Source organism: Xenopus laevis, chromosome 3S, assembly GCF_017654675.1.
Source record: "Xenopus laevis strain J_2021 chromosome 3S, Xenopus_laevis_v10.1, whole genome shotgun sequence".
Taxonomy (NCBI): Eukaryota; Metazoa; Chordata; class Amphibia; order Anura; family Pipidae; genus Xenopus; species Xenopus laevis.
Genome location: NC_054376.1, coordinates 53,765,725 through 53,784,468, shown reverse-complemented (window position 1 = coordinate 53,784,468; position 18,744 = coordinate 53,765,725). Strand labels below are relative to the sequence as shown.

General features: G+C 37.1%; 1 protein-coding gene across 3 annotated transcripts in view; it reads left to right on the top strand.

Annotated features, from left to right (window-relative positions):
- The window catches only part of nedd4.S (NEDD4 E3 ubiquitin protein ligase S homeolog), an 83,168-nt gene that overhangs the window by 11,706 nt on the left and 52,718 nt on the right, over window positions 1–18,744 (top strand). Inside the window, exons 4-5 of one of the 3 annotated variants that reach the window (XM_018255458.2) lie at window positions 247–285; window positions 2,674–2,727. In XM_018255458.2, coding sequence (XP_018110947.1) covers window positions 247–285; window positions 2,674–2,727 — 93 coding nt within the window. Of the gene's footprint in view, window positions 1–246; window positions 286–2,673; window positions 2,728–3,899; window positions 7,129–18,744 lie in introns of those variants that run through there. The other 2 variants (XM_041588312.1, XM_041588311.1) reach the window with 2 other exon arrangements.

The window sequence follows — 18,744 nt, the reverse complement described above, 5'->3', positions numbered from 1 at the left end:
ACAAGCAGTATGCAGTACAATATTTCATTTTAAGATTTTGGCAGTGTAGGAGCTTATTCTCAGCCTTTGTTTTTCATAGGTGAGATCAGCCCTTGTCTGGAATAAGTCTAAGCACTATCATCTTTTTCATGTATACTGGCAACTTATATACAGCAACTTATATTTGACCTTCACTTTAAATAGGTTAACTACAATAGAAAAACTTTTTGTCTATATGCATATCACATATTCTTTCTTATTTTCCAGACTCTGAATCCTAAATGGAATGAGGAAGTATTATTTAGAGTAAGTATTTACCGAAGGCATCCTTGTCCTGTGTGTCACAGTCGGCACCCTAAATCCAGAACCAATGCTAAGCACCCTGTTCTCGGCTCTTGCTTCCGCCTTTAACAGCCGCCTTTCACCTCGGGAGGAGCCCTCGGCTAATCGGATGCCGCCAGGTCTTATTAAGAGTGGTGCCAAGTGAAGGGTTCTGGACAAGCAAAGGGGCATGACGGTAAAGCAAAGTCTTCTGGGCAGAAGGTCGCAGTTCAAGGCGTAGACAAAAGGCGTAGTCAATCAGGCTAAGTCGAGGCAGGCAGAGTACAAGCGGAGTCAGACAGGCAAGGGTCAAACCAGGAGATCAATCAGAGGGCATACGGATAGAGAAGAGTCGGTTACCAGGCAGGGTCAGGATTCCAGAAGTCAGGATATTCTTAGAACAGGCAGGGGTCACAACAGGTAATCAGATATCAGGAAACAGAAGCTAAAAAGCACAGAAGCACCAGGAACTCACTAGGAGAAAACCTATAACGGGCAAAGAATTACACACAGAAAATCCCTTTTATATCGTCATTATGCCACTACGACCGCGCCTATAAAACTAGTGCGGCGCGCACTAGGAAACAAGCGCATTGGAAGGTGTCAGGTGTCCCCACTAGAGCGCGTCGGGTGTCCCCGCCGGCCCACTAGACCACCAGGGTGAGTAGCCATCACACTGTGGTTGTTACTTTTACTACAAAGTGACTTTCTAGGATGTTGAATATCAATGCAAGTAAATATTTCAAAAGTAGAGACCTATGGGTTGAGACTCACTTGTAAAATGAAGCACTCAAGATCCTAGGTGTTTACAGGTTTGGGTGTTAAAATTAAATTGAATAAATGATGAATTCACTAAGCTTAAGAAAATGTAAATAAGTTGTGTAGCAGTATCACTTTCATTCTGATGCAACTGAATACAAGATTTTGGAGCAAAATATCAGACACATGTAGCCACATCTGCTATTTAACACTATTAGTGGAGAGCTATTGGGCAGCCCTTAAAGGCCTAGGAGTCATGGTAATACACACTTACAACAAATGTTGCTCATCCTATATATATATAGAATGCGTTTCGGTTCTCTCTGAACCGTCGTCGGACAACGGTTCAGAGAAAACCGAAACGCGTTGATGTGGGGTCGATTGTAATACTCCAATAAAAGCTTTTTGTCACAATACCCGTGAGTGCTCTTAACTATTCTATATGCTTTTTCTTGAAGAAGCACCCGGGATATGACTAATTAATGGTGAGTGCCGGTTCAACAATATGACTATATATATATATATATATATATATATATATATATATATATATATATATATATATAGCTTCAAATTACAGCATTGCCATCTCCCATAGCCTCCATCCTAAAGGGGAACTCCACAAAAACATAACGGATAACAGGTCCCATACAGGTGTGTGTGTGTGTGTGTGTGTTTATATATATATATATATATATATATATATATATATATATATATATATATATATATATATATATATATATAGCTTCAAATTACAGCATTGCCATCTCCCATAGCCTCCATCCTAAAGGGGAACTCCACAAAAACATAACGGATAACAGGTCCCATACAGGTGTGTGTGTGTGTGTGTGTTTATATATATATATATATATATATATATATATATATATATATATATATATATATATATATAGATATAGATATATAGATAGATATATAGATAGATATATATATATATATATATATATATATATATAAAATGATGCTTCACCGGCACTCACCCTCAGTCAATCGATTCCCGGGTGCTCCTCAAAGGAGAATTAAATAGATGCAAATAGGAGCAATCACGGTTGTGTTGAAAAAAGAATGTCTTTTATTGGAGTGTTACAAACTACTCCACATCAACGCGTTTCGGTTCTCTCTGAACCGTCGTCAGGATATCCTGACGACGGTTCAGAGAGAACCGAAACGCGTTGATGTGGGGTAGTTTGTAACACTCCAATAAAAGACATTCTTTTTTCAACACAACCGTGAGTGCTCCTATTTGCATCTATCTATATATATATATATATATATATATATAGATATATATAGATATATATAGATATATATATATATATATATATATATAATATAATAGATTGAAAATGGTTGCCACTTATAGATGAAGTAACCCAACTTTTTCCATTTTAGTAAACTCTGAAAAAATACTTGGAAGTTTCTCACTGCCTGAAAAAATTACATGGTCTCTTTAATAAATGTAATAAATACATTTGTCACCATGTGTGTATGGTCCCTTTTATTTTGTATGTGCTGAATGGTCATACATAGGTACAAATGTACAAATTTTGATTCCCTTATGTCATGTATTTTCTCTACTTTTCCTGACAGGTATATCCACAAAAACACAGACTTCTCTTTGAAGTATTTGATGAAAATCGTTTGGTAAGTCATTATGAACACTGATAGCATAATTGGCATCTGTAGAGGTTTATACTGAAAGGAATTATTTAGTGTTATTTTATTTGACATCTTGAATAACCATAGGAATAATAATGATGTTTGGAAGTCCAGGAGGGTGTGTGTATGGATACTGGGTTTTCATTTGGAGGGGTTGAACTTGATGGATTTTTTAGACCCGATTTAACTATGTAACTATGTAGGAACAGTTAGGCTATTTTTTTATGAATTGTATTTATTGTAAGTAACCCAATCTAATCAATGGTCCCTCAGTCATGTAGTCTACAGTGGGCTTCGATCAATGTTCCAGAGGTGCCACCTATTGGTGGGAAGAGGGTAAGAACGTCATGAATTGTAATTGTAGCTGACAATGCTGTTCTCAGAAATAACTATGACATCAATTGACCCTTGAAAACTACAATGGAACCTTAATTATTATAACTGTGTAAATATACCAAAAGAACAATTGCATTACACTGGAAATCAAGTTGGGGGCTACAAATAAGAGCATGATAAACAATGTCATACCAGTGAGACTACCCTAAAAAAAGTCTGGGCATGCGAGATTCGCTCAGACCCTTTCCCCCCAAGATTTCTGACCTCAACTTGAAACACAGTACTTGATCTAATAGGTTTCCAATAACTAGATTATAGACTAGATAAAAGATGACTATGCCTTTACTACATCAAAACATTGCTTTAGAAATATGCCTTTGTTTAATATGACACCCTACATTGTTCATTGCTCAAAGGGGAAAAAAACAGCAATAGCCGCTGTTATGGCTGTGACTCTTGGCATTGTGGTATTCTGCCCATGTTAATGAAGAAGTTAGGGATAAAAAAATATATCATTCCAAACAGTGTTTTAAGCTGCAAATATTACAGATTTAGCCCTGTATTATCAGAACTGCTATAGAAAGGAATAATTTCTTTCCTTACATCTGCAGATAATCCATTAGACCTATGCTGTGCATTACCACATAGAACAAATCACTATGGGGTATATTTATCAAAGAGTGAAGTTAATAGTGAAGTTCCGACACTAGAGTGAAATTCCACCACTTTCCATTCATTTCTATGGGACTTTTAAAGGCGTATTTATCAAAGGGTGAACTTTCACCCATTGATAAATACGCCTTTCAAAATCCCATAGAAATGAATTCTGAGCTGCTGAATTTCACTCTAGTGGCGGAATTTCACTCTGATAAATTTACCCCAGTGTGTATAAAAAAGTCATCATGGAACATAGAATCTACTGAGGCCACAATATAGTCTTTTTAGATTGTTCTTTATATGGATTTATACACATAAGCCACATATAATTAAATTGTGAGCGTTGTGACTTTTCAGACACTGGGGTTGTTTTCACAGTCATCTAATTGCGTTCTGGCATGCTGCAAAAACTCATGGGTCTGGAGGGTACCTTGTGGAAAATGCAGGAAGAACTGGAATGATACCACAAGGCAAATTTCTTGTCTCTTACGTATACATTCATTTCCTCATTCAAAGATTAAAATAAAACCATTTTTTTGTGTATGATTTAATTGCCAGTTTTTCTACAGAAAAGATGTATCCAATGGAGTTGTTTAACTAGGTGTTGTTTATATGTAAGGAATTACTAGCCATACATTTACTTCAGTGCAACCTGAATTTTACAAACCCTGATATGAATTATTTACTCATTTTACATTGTTTTTTATGGTCCCTCCAATATATAATGCAAAATGTATTTCCATGATCTTACTTTATCCTGTGTTTTTCTGGTCTTTTTAAGAGTAAATTGGTGGTGTGCTGTATAATTTTTTATTCAGAATTCCCCAAAAAGAGTAGTTTTAGTTTAACCACTAGGTGCCGCCACAAGACAGTTGTAAAGTGATAAAGTTTGCTTCTAAAACCTACATTTTATTATTTAACTGTATTAGATTTTAATACTTGCTGCACTGACATTTTTTAAAGTATTTTACATTGAGTATAATTATTTAAATAGCATGTACCATACCCTGTAGCTACTTATAAATGATGTTTTCAGATACACAGAGCACAGGCACAATTGCTTTCTAGATGTTTGTTGTTTAAGTAACTGACTACTGTAAATGTAATTATATTAGTCTTTTTATTTGTTGAGTTCTTAAAAGTAAATAAAATGATTCCCCGCTTTAAATGAATACAAATTTAAACGCAAAAAGTCCACCAAATTAATAAAAGTATTTTCTATAATAAATGAAAAATATAATACAGGTAAGTGCTCATTTCTTGCAGATACTACAGCAGTTGATATGCGTTAGAAATGAAATCCAAATACTGATACTTGATTGTGTGGACGTTTATTCCTTGAAACTTCTTGTAACTTTATATCTATGGGTAAAAATATGAGAGGCTGTGAATTGCTTACCAACACATACTGATTCAAATAGAGCAAGTGCTCAGTCTGACCAGGTACAGCAAGAAAAAGATGTTAGGTTTGTAATGCAAGAGGTCTGTTGATCTTGGGCAGGACTCATTCATGCAAATATGGGAAAGTAGAACTGAAACATGCTTGGCAGTGTTTCAACCAGTATGCTGCAGTAAAGCTGAGCTTAAAGGTCGCTGGAAATCAACTGCTTGGAAAGTAAATGCAGTGGAAACAGAAGATATCCAAGACGGTGCAGAGCTAGGATCCCAGGAAAATATTTGTTTTGTGATGTGCTTTGCCTCTTGTTGACTGGGACACTTTCAGAGTGTGTGTGTGTGTTTTCTTGCACCTATTTTAGATGCGTTACTGCTGCTTTTGGTTTGGATTCGGAGAAAGGGAGCACTCTTTTTTAAAACCCATAATATGTTCAGAATCAACAAATGGCTCAGCGGTTAAGACTTCACTTTGCAACTAGGAGAAGCAACACTGACCCATTATCAGAAAGCTCTGGACATGGCTTGGATAGTAATATTCACATGTGTTTTAAAAGACTCTCTCCAACAACTTCACCCGGTGTTATCCAAATGAGGCTGTCTCCGAGGCAAACCTTACAGAATTCCTTTGCCCCAGAAATTATTCCTATACATCGAGGTCATTCTGTTTCTTCACCATGCAAAAAAAGTTCTTCAGTGCAGATTTCTTTGCAGCCAAGCAGAAATAGCAGATGTCATCAATCTGGCAACACCATGCCTGCTATGGAAGATATTTGCGTTGTCAATGCTTACAAGGATGGAATTAATTCTAGTTTTACTACAAGCAATAATTATAACTGTCAACCAGCCATAAATGACAACTGCATCAGTACTGGTACCTCAACTGAAAATGGCAGTTCATTTAGCATTTCTGCAAGTGACAATGGACCTTACAGTAGCAACAGCAGTGACTATGGTTCCTGTGCAAGTACTGCAAGTGATGCTGGCTCATGTGCTAACAGTATATTAAGTGACAGTAGTAGCTGTACTTATTCTTTAAGTGACAGCAATTACTTAAATGCATTACCCAATGGTAATGCTTTGTTCATGAACCCAGAAGAAATTAGTGAGTTTTTGCGAAGTAAACTGGAAGAACCTTTGCCTATAAACAAGTGCAACTTCCATTTTGACCTGGATTACACAGAAAAAGAGGAGGTAAAACTTCCAGCAAGGAAGAAAACAAAAATTCCATTACGACGCTGCTCTTCATTAGTTATTTTTCCTAGAAGTCCCTCTGACACTCCACCAACGTCTCCAACTAGTCTAGTCCCTCCAACAAGCAGGGGCTTCTATCAAACATCTTATCAGCTTATGCTTTCTTCTAATGATTTTACACAAAAAGAAGAGCAAGTGGCTTCCAAGGGGTCCCTTTTGACAGCAGTCAATGGGGTTCGGCTTTCCAAAAATACCTGCAATGTTGGTGAGGTTAGAGATATTAAGCCACTTTACTTGAATGACAAAGAAGATGGACTGGTTCCACAGAGTCTAGAGACAGTGAAAGCTGGAAAAGATGGACCTTCATTTGCATCTGATTCCAGTGATTTTGTTCAGATTCCATTGCCAAATATTTGCAATTCTGTTGCTGAACACACCAAACTGCACAAGGATAAACCTCAGCTGAACATAGATTCACAACATTGTCGACTGTTGCGCAGCACATCCGCATATTCTCCCTCCAAAAAAACTGTGGAATGCCAGATGGGGAGACGTTCAGAGCAGGGATACAAAAATATTCACAAATGCCAATTAACTCATGTTTTTCAAAGAAGTGTGTCTGAAGGGCCTCCACAAAAACGGTCCTCTGCATCCAGCCATAAATGTAAATATCCTAAATCAGGGTCCTCTTATTTGCACATACAGTTTGCACCTGGAAATAAAAGTAGGGTTAGTAGCTATAAGAAACAGCACTTAAGAAGCCCCACAATAGAACTGCCTTGTAAACCATCTGTAAAATTACTTAAGGTAAGATAATTTAACAAATTAATTTACATTTTGGTCTGCCTTTTAAACATTGATGTTTTGCTGTTACTTAGTTGCTTGTTATCCTTTTTTATTTTATAGCACACATTTCTAATGTAGTCCATCACCTGCTCTGGAGAGGGCTTTTTGGAAGTTAAATGTCATTTTTGGGGGAAGGAAACAAATTTAGTATGTATCATTTATTTTAAATACTCCGTTCTTGTAACTGAATTAAACTTCTAAGCTGTTTCACTGTAAATGCTCACAGTTACATATAATCTAACACACAAGCCTTGTTCAGACCAATGGCATTTGTAATTGAATAACCTTATTTTGTGCAAGTTTACTTTTCTAACTGTGCCGTTCTGTGCTAGTTCTAAATTGTGAATGTATTCAGCCCAGCTATAGTGCAGCATTATACACTGGTTAAAAAAAAATAGCTCTCAAAATATTTCTCTTGACTCCAGTTAGTCTGGGTGTGTATATTGATATGCCGAGTGTGGGTTCAAATTTAACAAGTTGATATTAGAGTAGCTTTTAGTAATGCCAGCTATCTGTACACAGCAGTCATGAAATTAAATCAGGGCTTTGCTCAAGTCCTGTAGGCACTGAAGGTTTTGTACGTACTTGCTTAGGATCAGGTTTCTTTCCTTGATAATCAACAGCTTGTTAAGGGCTGCTTTCTAAAATCTTCCCCAAACCGTCTTGTGAAATACTTTACAATATATAGCACTACAGTTGTGGCATGTAATTGGAAGAAATATTGTTTTGTCTTATTAACTATATATATATATATTCAAAAGGGAAAGATATTGTATTTTTACATTTCCTTTCTCCCTAAGCTGTAAAATAAAAAGTATTCAAAAAGTATTTAGTTTTATTAGTAACGTTATTTTATAGTTATTTTAAAAATTATTATATAGTAAAATATTCTGTTTTATTATATAATCTGTTATTTATGTAGCACTGAAATATTCACACAGCACTTTAAAGAGATTATACATCATTCACAACAGTCCCAGTGCCCCAGTGGAGCTTACAATCTAAGGGCCTTATTACTTTCAGTTATATCAGGAGCCAATGAACCTGCCTGAATTTTTTATAGTGTATAGGGAACTGGAGCAGCCAAAGGAAACCCAAATAGACACACGCAGAACATACAGACTTCTTGCACATAATGCCCAAGCTGGAATTTAACTCGGAACCAGTGGATCACTATGCAAAGCACAAGGGCTACGTCTTCACCACAATTATTTTCACAGGAATTATTATCACTGCATTTATAATGCAACAAGTTGATACAGATATATAGGGTCCAAAGTCAAGAAACTCAGTCCACAAAGTTTAGTTTAGTTTTAGTTTGCTGAAATGCACAGAGCCATGACCTCTACCCAGCTGAACAATATGGGACAAATTGGAATGCTGTTGCAAGCCAGACCGAACAATTAATGCTCTAATATTTCATTAATTTTAAAGGAAAGAGTTTTTATTATTACATTTTCAAAATGCAACAGAACCTGTATGGGATAAGGAAGTAAAATATTTTTCATACCATTGGAAAATACTGTCAAATGAGTTATCCAATGATAAACTCACTTTGGACATACATATGTGCAGTGCAGAAAAATGATTTGTTGTATTTGTATCCCACTTCTGTGTGGATCATGACCCTTTAGGGTGGTGGCACATGTGGCTATCCGGGGAGATTAGTCGCCTAGTGACAAATCCCCCCCTCTTCGGACGACTAATATCCCCGAAATTCCTTCCCGCTGGCTAAAACGTGAATTGCTGGTGGGATGGCACTCGGATTGCTTCAGTTTTCCGAAGTCGCTGAAGTTTCCTTGTGAGGCAACTTCAGGGGACTTCGGAAAAACAAACTGATCCTTGTGCCATCCTGCCCACGATTCACATTCTAGCCTGCGGGAAGGCATTTCAGGGAGATTAGTCATCCGAAGAAGAGGTAATTTGTTACTGGGTGACTAATCTCCACGAATAACCATGTGTGCCACCACCCTTTAAGACAAAAACATATCTGATTTAGAAAAAATACCTTTCATTCCTTTAAACTTAAATTGACATACTCAGCAAATATTGCTGTATCCGTGTTGACAGTATGTGCATTATAGCTGTATTAATGAGAATCCAGAAAATGCATTAAATGTATTGTGCCATTGCTTATGAATTAAGAAAAGCTGTTGTTTTTATTTAACAGAGCACATGGTGCATGGTTTCTATTTGATACCCCCTGTCCACCTCTGGAATCTGCAGAGTCACCACAGGGAGGGGGATAAAATCTATTCTGGCATACCTTCTCAGTGCATCATTTGTGTGTGTCTGTGTGTCTGTGTATATGTATGTGTATGTTTATATTTATTTATTTATTTGTAATTCTAAGGTATTTGATTTATGTTGAGCTTATATATAATTTGCTTGCCTTGACAAGCATTTATCACAAACTGTTGTCAGTAGAGAGTAATTCCCTGCATTTCCTGAAACAGGCTTTGAATGCAGGATTTGAAATTGGAACCCTGTTCTGTATAAGCAAGTGTGTAGGGGGAAGGTCAGTAGTCAGAAACACAGGACTTCAGGATCGAGTTCTGTAGAACCTTTGTTTGCTTGGGTGTGTGATGTGGAAATCAAGCTCCACTTCTTGCCAGGATGAGTTTGTAATGGGCAGCCTGTTCTGTATTTCTGGTACCTGTTCTTGACAGGAGTTGGACCTCTCATCTGATCTTATTTTTTTTTTTTTGTTGCAAGGTTAGGGAAGTAGCATGCACATTTCTTGGGTTTATTTCACGTAAGCTTTCCCACATGCCTCTGGATTTCAAAGACATGTCAGGTGAGGTTACCTAAGCTAGGCAACACTCCAGAAAACCAGGCTTACAATTCATTTGTAACTATAACCACCTCTTTTGCTTCAGGAGGAGCTTTATGGTACATACCTGCTACTAGGTCTTATAGCATGGTTCCAAAAGTGTGAAACAGAAAGGGGAAAGAAGGTGAGAATAGTACATGGAGAGTAAAAGAAAGAAAAATTATGCATGGAGAGAGGAGGAAATAGTAAAATGGCTCATGGTGAGAAATGAAAGCGTTCGAGGATTTATGGAGCTTCAACTCTCAGCATCTCTTGATTAAGATGAAAGATTCTTGAAATTGCAGTCCAGCAACATATGGTGCCTCAAGATTTAGGAACAGTAAAGGGTAGGAGAGTGGCGGTGACACAAAAGCAGAGAGATACTATTAAGCTGAAAAGGAAAATATATGGGAAGTAAAAGAGGTATATGGAAAGTTAAAAAGTATGAGGAATGGGGGAATTAAAGGACACCTGTTGGGCAAAAATATTATTCACAACCAAAGGTGCAGGCTAATAGAGCCCACACTCAGGTTGGGGTAACAGTAGTTTTTTTTTTAATTGCGCCCCCAGTGCCCCACAGTACCATATACTATGTAGATGAATTTGATAAACAAACTCAGAAACAAGTGGGACAACAAATAACCAGCCAGCAGACTGACTCCTTTGCTTAGTGGAGAAGTAAGGTAGCCACAAAGCATAAGGGTCAGAGATGAAATCCAGCCAAGAACACCTGAAATACAAATAAACCAAAATAGTTTAGGGATTGTATGGAGGTTTGGACCTTTTGTTTAAAACCTTGGATGAATATGAATATTAGGCAACCATTCACTTAGTGGTACCAGAACATGACACAACAGATTGTATTAACTGCAAATAGTTTGGATTTGATTCCACTGAGCATTACTGAGTTTAGGCACTGATATTAGATGATTAGGCCTGTCATGCAGTTGACTTTCCAGTTTATCCTACATATGTTTATTTGTGGTTAGAGTCAAGGATCTGTGTAGCCCAGCCAGGTTTTTCCCATATTCTCTTCAGCATGTGAACTACTTTCTAGCAATTAGATGTGTTGACTCTAAAGACCATGTTTTGGTTTGAATGGCAACCTAGAAAGAAAGGGAATAAGACTTTAAAACTATGGCAAAATGAGGTTTACATTTCAGGGACATTATAAAAATAAAACTTCTTATACTGCTGAAGGTTATTCATCCTCAGAGAGACTCATGGCCATCACAGCACCCTCCTCTGCCTAAAGCTATTTTTTATTTGTCTATAGCAAATGCTGGTGCTTTAATAAGGTGGATTGCTTACTTGTGAATAGAAAATAAATGCCAGTAGTGAGCAACAGAAAACATTGAATTATATAAAAATATCCATGTATATCTACTGTGCACCATTCGAACCATCACAGTATACAAAGTACAAAGTTGATTTATTTGCCCCATGAGAGTGGTCTGAAACATCTTAGCCTAGAAGTACTGTGATTATGACAGGAAGTTTTAGAGGCAATTACATACCTGGAAATGCTAAACGAATGTAATTTTTTTATTGTATTACTAAGTTTGCCATTACCATTGTTTTAAATTAAACACTTTTACTTGGGTTATATTATTACTTTATGTCACAGAGCCAGAGAATGGCGAATGGCCTACTGCAAAAACATTGGCAGGGAGAAGTTTGTAAGATTATGTGCTGATATAATCTGATACAGCATAGAACATGCCCTTCTCTCTGAAAGAGCTACTTCTCCTCATACAGATGGCAAAAACGCTGAGACATGTTGTGCTGACACCTTTTTCGTATAATAAAGATATTGCTTAACTGTCAGATTGTAGCAGGGTTGTTTTCTTTTGTTTTTGAGAAACTGTTTTTCTATGTGTGCCAAAAAAGCAACATCTAAAATTGGTGTTACTTGATTAATGTTAATTGATGTTAATTTTTCACAAACATTGTAAAGAATTTTTGTTTAACCTTTTTGGGCATAGGCTGATTACTCATAATTTTTTTCTACAGTAGTTCCTATTTGGTGCTGTCTCTTACCTCTTGCTCGACAATATGAAGTTAACGACCCATATTACATTTAGAAGATTTTTCATATAATTTTTCCTATACCTTTTTTTAGTATTGCTTTTACATGTTCCTGTGCTTGTTCTGAAGAGAAAAGGTGGAGATGTATGTGGTAGTGATATGTGGGTCAACAAAAAGTTGACTTGCACCCGACCTGGCCTGCCATATGTATTTATATGCCCTGTCCCCTTTATGTCACCAAAGGGGGCAGGGTAAAGCAGGTGCAAGTAAAAAAATACCAACAGTTGAAGGTGGAAGTAGGGCATAATGATGTTGCATGCAGAACTCTGCCCTTCACCCAACATGACCTGCAAAGGATGTATATATGCTGGCCTGAACTGCATGAACCATGGGTCCTGCATGTTTTTGGTCATCCTCACATGACTAATTTGTGGTCTTTTGTACATGCATAATTTACTTTTACCCCCATATGTAATTAAAGGCATAATTTGCCCATGAGCAGTAATTAATCTCAACTAATAAGATATTTGCTTTTTAACATGTGACCAGCACTTCTGATTGGTTGCTAAATGTGATAAGAAGAGTAGAAAATGTTGTTCCTGATAAAATCCCATTAAAGGAAAACTATACCCCCAAAATGAATACTTAAGCAACAGATAGTGTACTGTATATCAAATTGAATGACATATTAAAGATTCTTACCAAACTGGAATATATATTTACATAAACATTGCCCTTTTACATCTCTTGCCCTGAACCACCATTTCGTGACCCTATCTGTGCTGCCTCAGAGATCACCTGACCAGAAATACTACAACACTAAGGGGCAGATTTACTAGGGGGTCGAAGTTTTTCTTAAAGAGACAGTACTTCGATTATCGAATGGTCGAATAGTCGAACGATTTTTAGTTCGAATCGTTCGATTCGAAGTCGTAGTCGAAGGTCGAAGTAGCCCATTCGATGGTCGAAGTAGCCAAAAAAACACTTCGAAATTCGAAGTTTTTTTAATTCGAATCCTTCACTCGAGCTTTGTAAATGTGCCCCTAACTGTAACAGGAAGCAAAAGACATAATTCTGTCTGTTAATTGGCTCATGTGACCTTACATGTGGTTTGTACGTGTGCACAGTGAATCGTACGATCTCAGGGGGCGGCCCTTATTTTTTATTATTTCTATTTATGATTACCCAATGGCACATACTACTAAAAAAGTATATTATTATGATAATGGTTCATTTACATGAAGCAGGGTTTTACATATGAGCTGTTTTACTCAGTATCTTTTAATAGAGACCTACATTGTTTGAGGGGTATAGTTTTCCTTTAATGTTTTAGGCAGGGTTCAAGAATTTATCAGTCATTTCACTGAAGTAAGGTAACATACTGTAGCCATATTCCAAAGTGTTTACTGTTTTTTGGATTTGAGAGTCATGATTGTTGATGGAATAGAACACTGCGGACTTTGAAATGGGTGAAAATGGGATGAGTTGGAAGGGATTATTCAGTACACTGGGGCATGTTGTCATGAAACCCTAACCTGACCAGATTATGTTCCATGAACACACCAAAAAAAACTATGGGGAAATTTGGAATTGAATTGGGTGAAAAGTTTTCTTATAACATTGAATCTGCCTTATTTCTCTTCAAGCAATATTTCTCTATTACCTTGGTAATCATAGAGATTAAAATCTGTAAAATGCTTAGGGGTTTACAAAATTTGTTTTCAAATGAAACGGGTAACCACATATTGCTTCTGACATCCTTATAATGCAAAAACACTACCATTTTTGCTCTGAAAAAGGAACAAAGAAAGCAGTATGGCAAGACATTTAAACAAATGTTAAGTAGGTTCATTAAAAGGTTTGTGGTGTTTTAGTACAAAGATGATTAACAGCACCATCCAATATAATCCTTTTAGGGTCAGGCCACACAGGGCGTTTTGGGGAGATTTGGTTGCCTTCCAAAGTCGCTCGAAGTTTCCTGCGACTTTGGAAAACGATCCGCCGCGTGTGATTAGCACCGGCGTTTTTTAATTTTAGCCAGAGCAGAATCAGGGAAGGCATTTGGGGAGATTGGTCGCCGTAAAAATGAGCCGATTAGTCGCCAGGCGACCAAATCTCCCCAAAACGCCCTGTGTGGACTTACCCTTAAAGGGATACTGTCATGGGAAAAAAATTGCTCTCAAAAGAGCAAACAGATTTTTTTATATTCAATTTTGAAATCTGACATGGGGCTAGACATTTTGTCAATTTCCCAGCTGCCCCAAGTCATGTGACTTGTGCTCTGATAAACTTCAGTCACTCTTTACTGCTGTACTGCAAGTTAGAGTGATATCACCCCCCTCCCTTTTTCCCACCAGCAGCCAAACAAAAGAACAATGGGAAGGTAACCAGATAGCAGCTCCCTAACACAAGATAACAGCTGCCAGGTAGATCTAAGGACAGCACTCAATAGTAAAAACCCATGACTCACAGAGACACATTCAGTTACATTTAGGGTTACCACCCGGGCAGTATTTTACCGGCCTAGCCGGTAAAATACCTGCCAAGGCCGGGCCGGTATTACAAATTTACCGGCAATGTAGCTGCCGGTAAATTTGTAGTACCATTAAAAGGAGCCCTCGGCCTGCCCCCAATCCCCTGGAACTTACCTTATCTTTTACTTCTTCCCCGCCCCTTTTGACGTCACGACCCGCCCCTTTGTGACCCTGCCCCCCAGCAGCCGTTAATACATTTTAAAAAAGGTGGCAACCCTAGTTACATTGAGAAGGAAAAACAGCAGCCTGCCAGAAAGTATTTCTCTCCTAAAGTGCAGTCACAAGTCACATGACTGGGGGCAGCTGGGAAATTGACAAAATGTCTAGCCCCATGTCAGATTTCAAAATTGAATATAAAAAAATCTGTTTGCTCTTTTGAGAAATGGATTTCAGTGCAGAATTCTGCTGGAGTAGCACTATTAACTGATGCGTTTTGAAAAAAACATGTTTTCCGATGACAGGATCCCTTTAAAGTAAAATTATACCTCTGAACAGTGTAGGTCTCTATAAAAATATAGATTGCATAAAACAGCTGAAATGTAAAATCCTGCTTCATGCAAATAAGCCATAATATAAATCATTTCATAATAATGGTATACTTTTTTAATAGCATGTGCCATTGGGAAATCCTAAATAGCCAATTGCCATTTTAGGAAATAAGGCCACTCCCTGGGATCCTGCAATTCAAATTGCATGGAAACAAGTCATACATGTAAGGACACATTTATGGAAAAAGTGTGAGATTCAGTAAGCCAATTAATGTAAGGGCTGTCTATATTTTATTTACTTCTAGTCCTTTTTAAAGTGTTTCTCTAAAACATTTATCAAATTTTATAATGTTATGAACATCAGTTATAAATTGTACCCCCTGTGGCTAATTTATTAACAGAAGTGCTAAATTGTCTCAGTGGAGTTTTCCATAGCAGCCAATCGGATCTTAGCTTTCATTTCGAATTTTCTTTTTTTAGCTTTTCATTTTCTAATGTAGCAAATCAGCCCTACTTTGTACCTTTCTTGTAAACCACCATAAATCAGACTGTCATAGCTTACAAATATGCTCACGTAAAATGTGTTTTCATTATAATTTAATCTTATATTATAAGTATTTAACCTGGAACGGGTTAATTGACATTTTATAGAATGATTCAACATTATAGGAGTGACCAGATCTCTGCAGCGTCTGCATGTTGCCATGCACTGTTATAGTGTGGGAGGGCATATTAATACATGGCTTTACCACCTTTTACAAGAAATTTAGAAGGGGCCCATGTTTTTTTTTTTATATTTGCTGAATTCAGCTGATGATTAACTGCCTATAGTTATCTCCTGTGTCACCTATGGTTGCCACCTGGCTAGTATTATACTGGCATGGCCTGTAAAAAATCAGGTTCATGTCAGTGTTAATAATAGGTGAAACAAGATAAAAATATAGTAAGGCTAGTATTTTTTGTAGAAAAGCAACAACCCTTGTGTTACCATAATTATAGAGGGTTTTTTGTGTGTACAGGTATGGGACCTGTGACTTTCCGAATAATGGGTCTTCCATAATTTGGATCTTCATTCTTTGCCTACTAATAAATCATGCAAATATTAAATAAACCCAATAAACTGGTTTTGCATCCAATAAGGATTAATTATATCTTGGGTTAAATCAATGATCTGTTTTATTATTACAGAAAATATGAAAAATGGCATAGCACTCACCCAATATTTTAATTTAGTCTCACTCAACCAACAATTTTTGGCGGTGCAGGAGGCAGAAAAATATATAATTAGGAAGATATAGACAGTGTCTCCATTTTGCACACGGTGATTTATACTAACATATGGTCATTATGAGGAACTCCAGTACTTTTAGCCATCCATTTAAAATACCTATGACTCAATATAGTTTTTTAAAAAGTATAAACTTTAATTCATCACTATTAAAACAGTATTTTTTCAATCATGTGTACAAAGTTGATATTATTTCATTTAACCTTTAAAAATACAATATATAGAATATTACAGTTATTGAAACAATTGCGTATAGATTGGTGTATTAGGATTAGTTGATGAGGAAGAGTTAATGCTTCAAGCTTGCATTAGACAGTCCATGGATTCCTATTTGAGGAAAAAGAGATTGATGTGGGAAAGACATGTCGGAGGAATAAATCACTGAAGGCACCCGCTCTAAATTGTTTGAAAAAAGTCTCTGAAAGAATTCCGCGTGCTGGAAATAATTAGAGTCATTTGTTACTTTTAAGAAACATAGTATCCTGTGTAGAAAAGATGCTGAAAGCATGTAACAATGTAAGCCGCCTTCACTTCTTCTGCTGCCGTATCGGTTTACCAACAGCTTGTGAAGCAGTAAATCGGTGGCTGATTGACTCACTGTGCACCGGCTGCAATGTGAATGCCTGCAAGTAAGCCGCCCCAAGTATACGTTACCCTCAGTTCAAGGTCTGCATTAGTGTCTTTTTGTCCAGACTCGGATAACTCAGACGAGGGAATGCACGTGTGTCTCCAGATTTTTTACGGCTTATTCAAGTAACATCCAGACTTATCGCAATCTTTGGTTAGGAGCGGTTGAGAGCGGGTGATTCCTCCATCATGACACGCCAACGCGCGTTTCACCAAACAGGCTTCGTCAGGGCGTAATGATGTCATTATCTGGCAACTTATTTAAATGCCTGAGAGTGAAGTACGTCAGAATAGTAAGCCAATGAACTTGCTATTTGTACATGCAACTTTTTTATCGTTTTTTACACACAGATTAATTATTTAATATAACCCATTAATTATATTATACAGTGTCATAGGTCATCTCCACATTTGAATTAATCAATTATCACTTAAATTTTTAGTTTGTATTCATCACCATATTTAACTATGGCAAATTGTGGGAACAGAGCAGCTTTGCTTGCATAGGCTATAAGAAAAACATAACAGGACAAAAAACGAATCATTAACCATCAAATGGTAATGCATAAACTTTTTCACAAGAATACTCCAAATTTAATGTCTTCATTTAAGCCATTAGGCCATTTGTATTAAGCTCATAAATCCATTGTAACTCTTTTCTGAGCAAAATTTTGTCTATATCACCACCACGAATGCCCAGTGTGACCTGCTCTAGGCCCACTGCTTTTAGATTTTTTACATTACCACTATGTACAGAATTGAAGTGGCGGGCGACTGTGCTTTTTATTGATTTCCTTCTTATGTCGCCCACATGCTCCAATATCCTTGTTCCTAATGTCCTCTTGGTTTTCCCAACGTATCTTACGGGACATTCGCATTCAATTAAGTATATTACTCCTTTGGTTTGACAATTAATAAAATCATGTATCTTGTACTTCTTTCCATTATTTATATGATTAATTTGAGTACATTTTTTTATGAACGTGCAGCATTTGCAATGGCCACATTTATACATGCCACGTTGTCGTTCGGGTAGCCAAGTAGTGACCTGCTCAGCTCTGGAGCCAATATAATGACTTCTAGTAAGTTTGTCTTTTAAAGAAGGAGCTCTCCTTGCTGTCATCCTCGGATAGTTTCCTATCCAAGTTTGAACATCTGGGTCTGCCGAAAGGAGGTCCCAATTATTTTTCAAGATATTTTGTATATCTCCCCATTGATTGTTATATTCTGTAATGAATCTTATTACAGTGTTATCATCTTTTTTCTTTGATTTATACAGCAACTCTGAGCGTGCTGTTCCTTTTGCTCTCATGAGCCCTGTATTTATGGATTTTTTGTCATAACCTCGATTGTCAAGTCTTTCTGTTAGTTCCAGAGCTTGAAAATTAAAATCGTCATCATAGGTACAATTTCTGCGAATACGCAGAAATTGTCCAATCGGTATACCTTTGATTAGGGACTCTGGATGGTGGCTTTCAGCCCTTAGGAGGGTATTAGTAGCTGTAGTTTTTCTATATGTTTTTGTGCACAAAATGCCATCTTTCTTGAAAATTAATAAATCCAAAAAAGCTATTTCTTGTTCATGAAAACTAAAAGTGAGTTTGATATTTTTGTCATTGGTATTTAACTCATCTACAAATCTATGGAGTTGGGGTAACCCACCCTCCCATAGTAGAAGTATATCATCCACATATCTCACCCAGAGAGCCACGTGTTCACCGGCCCATGTCTCCATTACCGTATGGACCTCTAGGTCCTCCCAGCGGCCTAAGTGCAGGCAGGCATATGTCGGGGCGCACG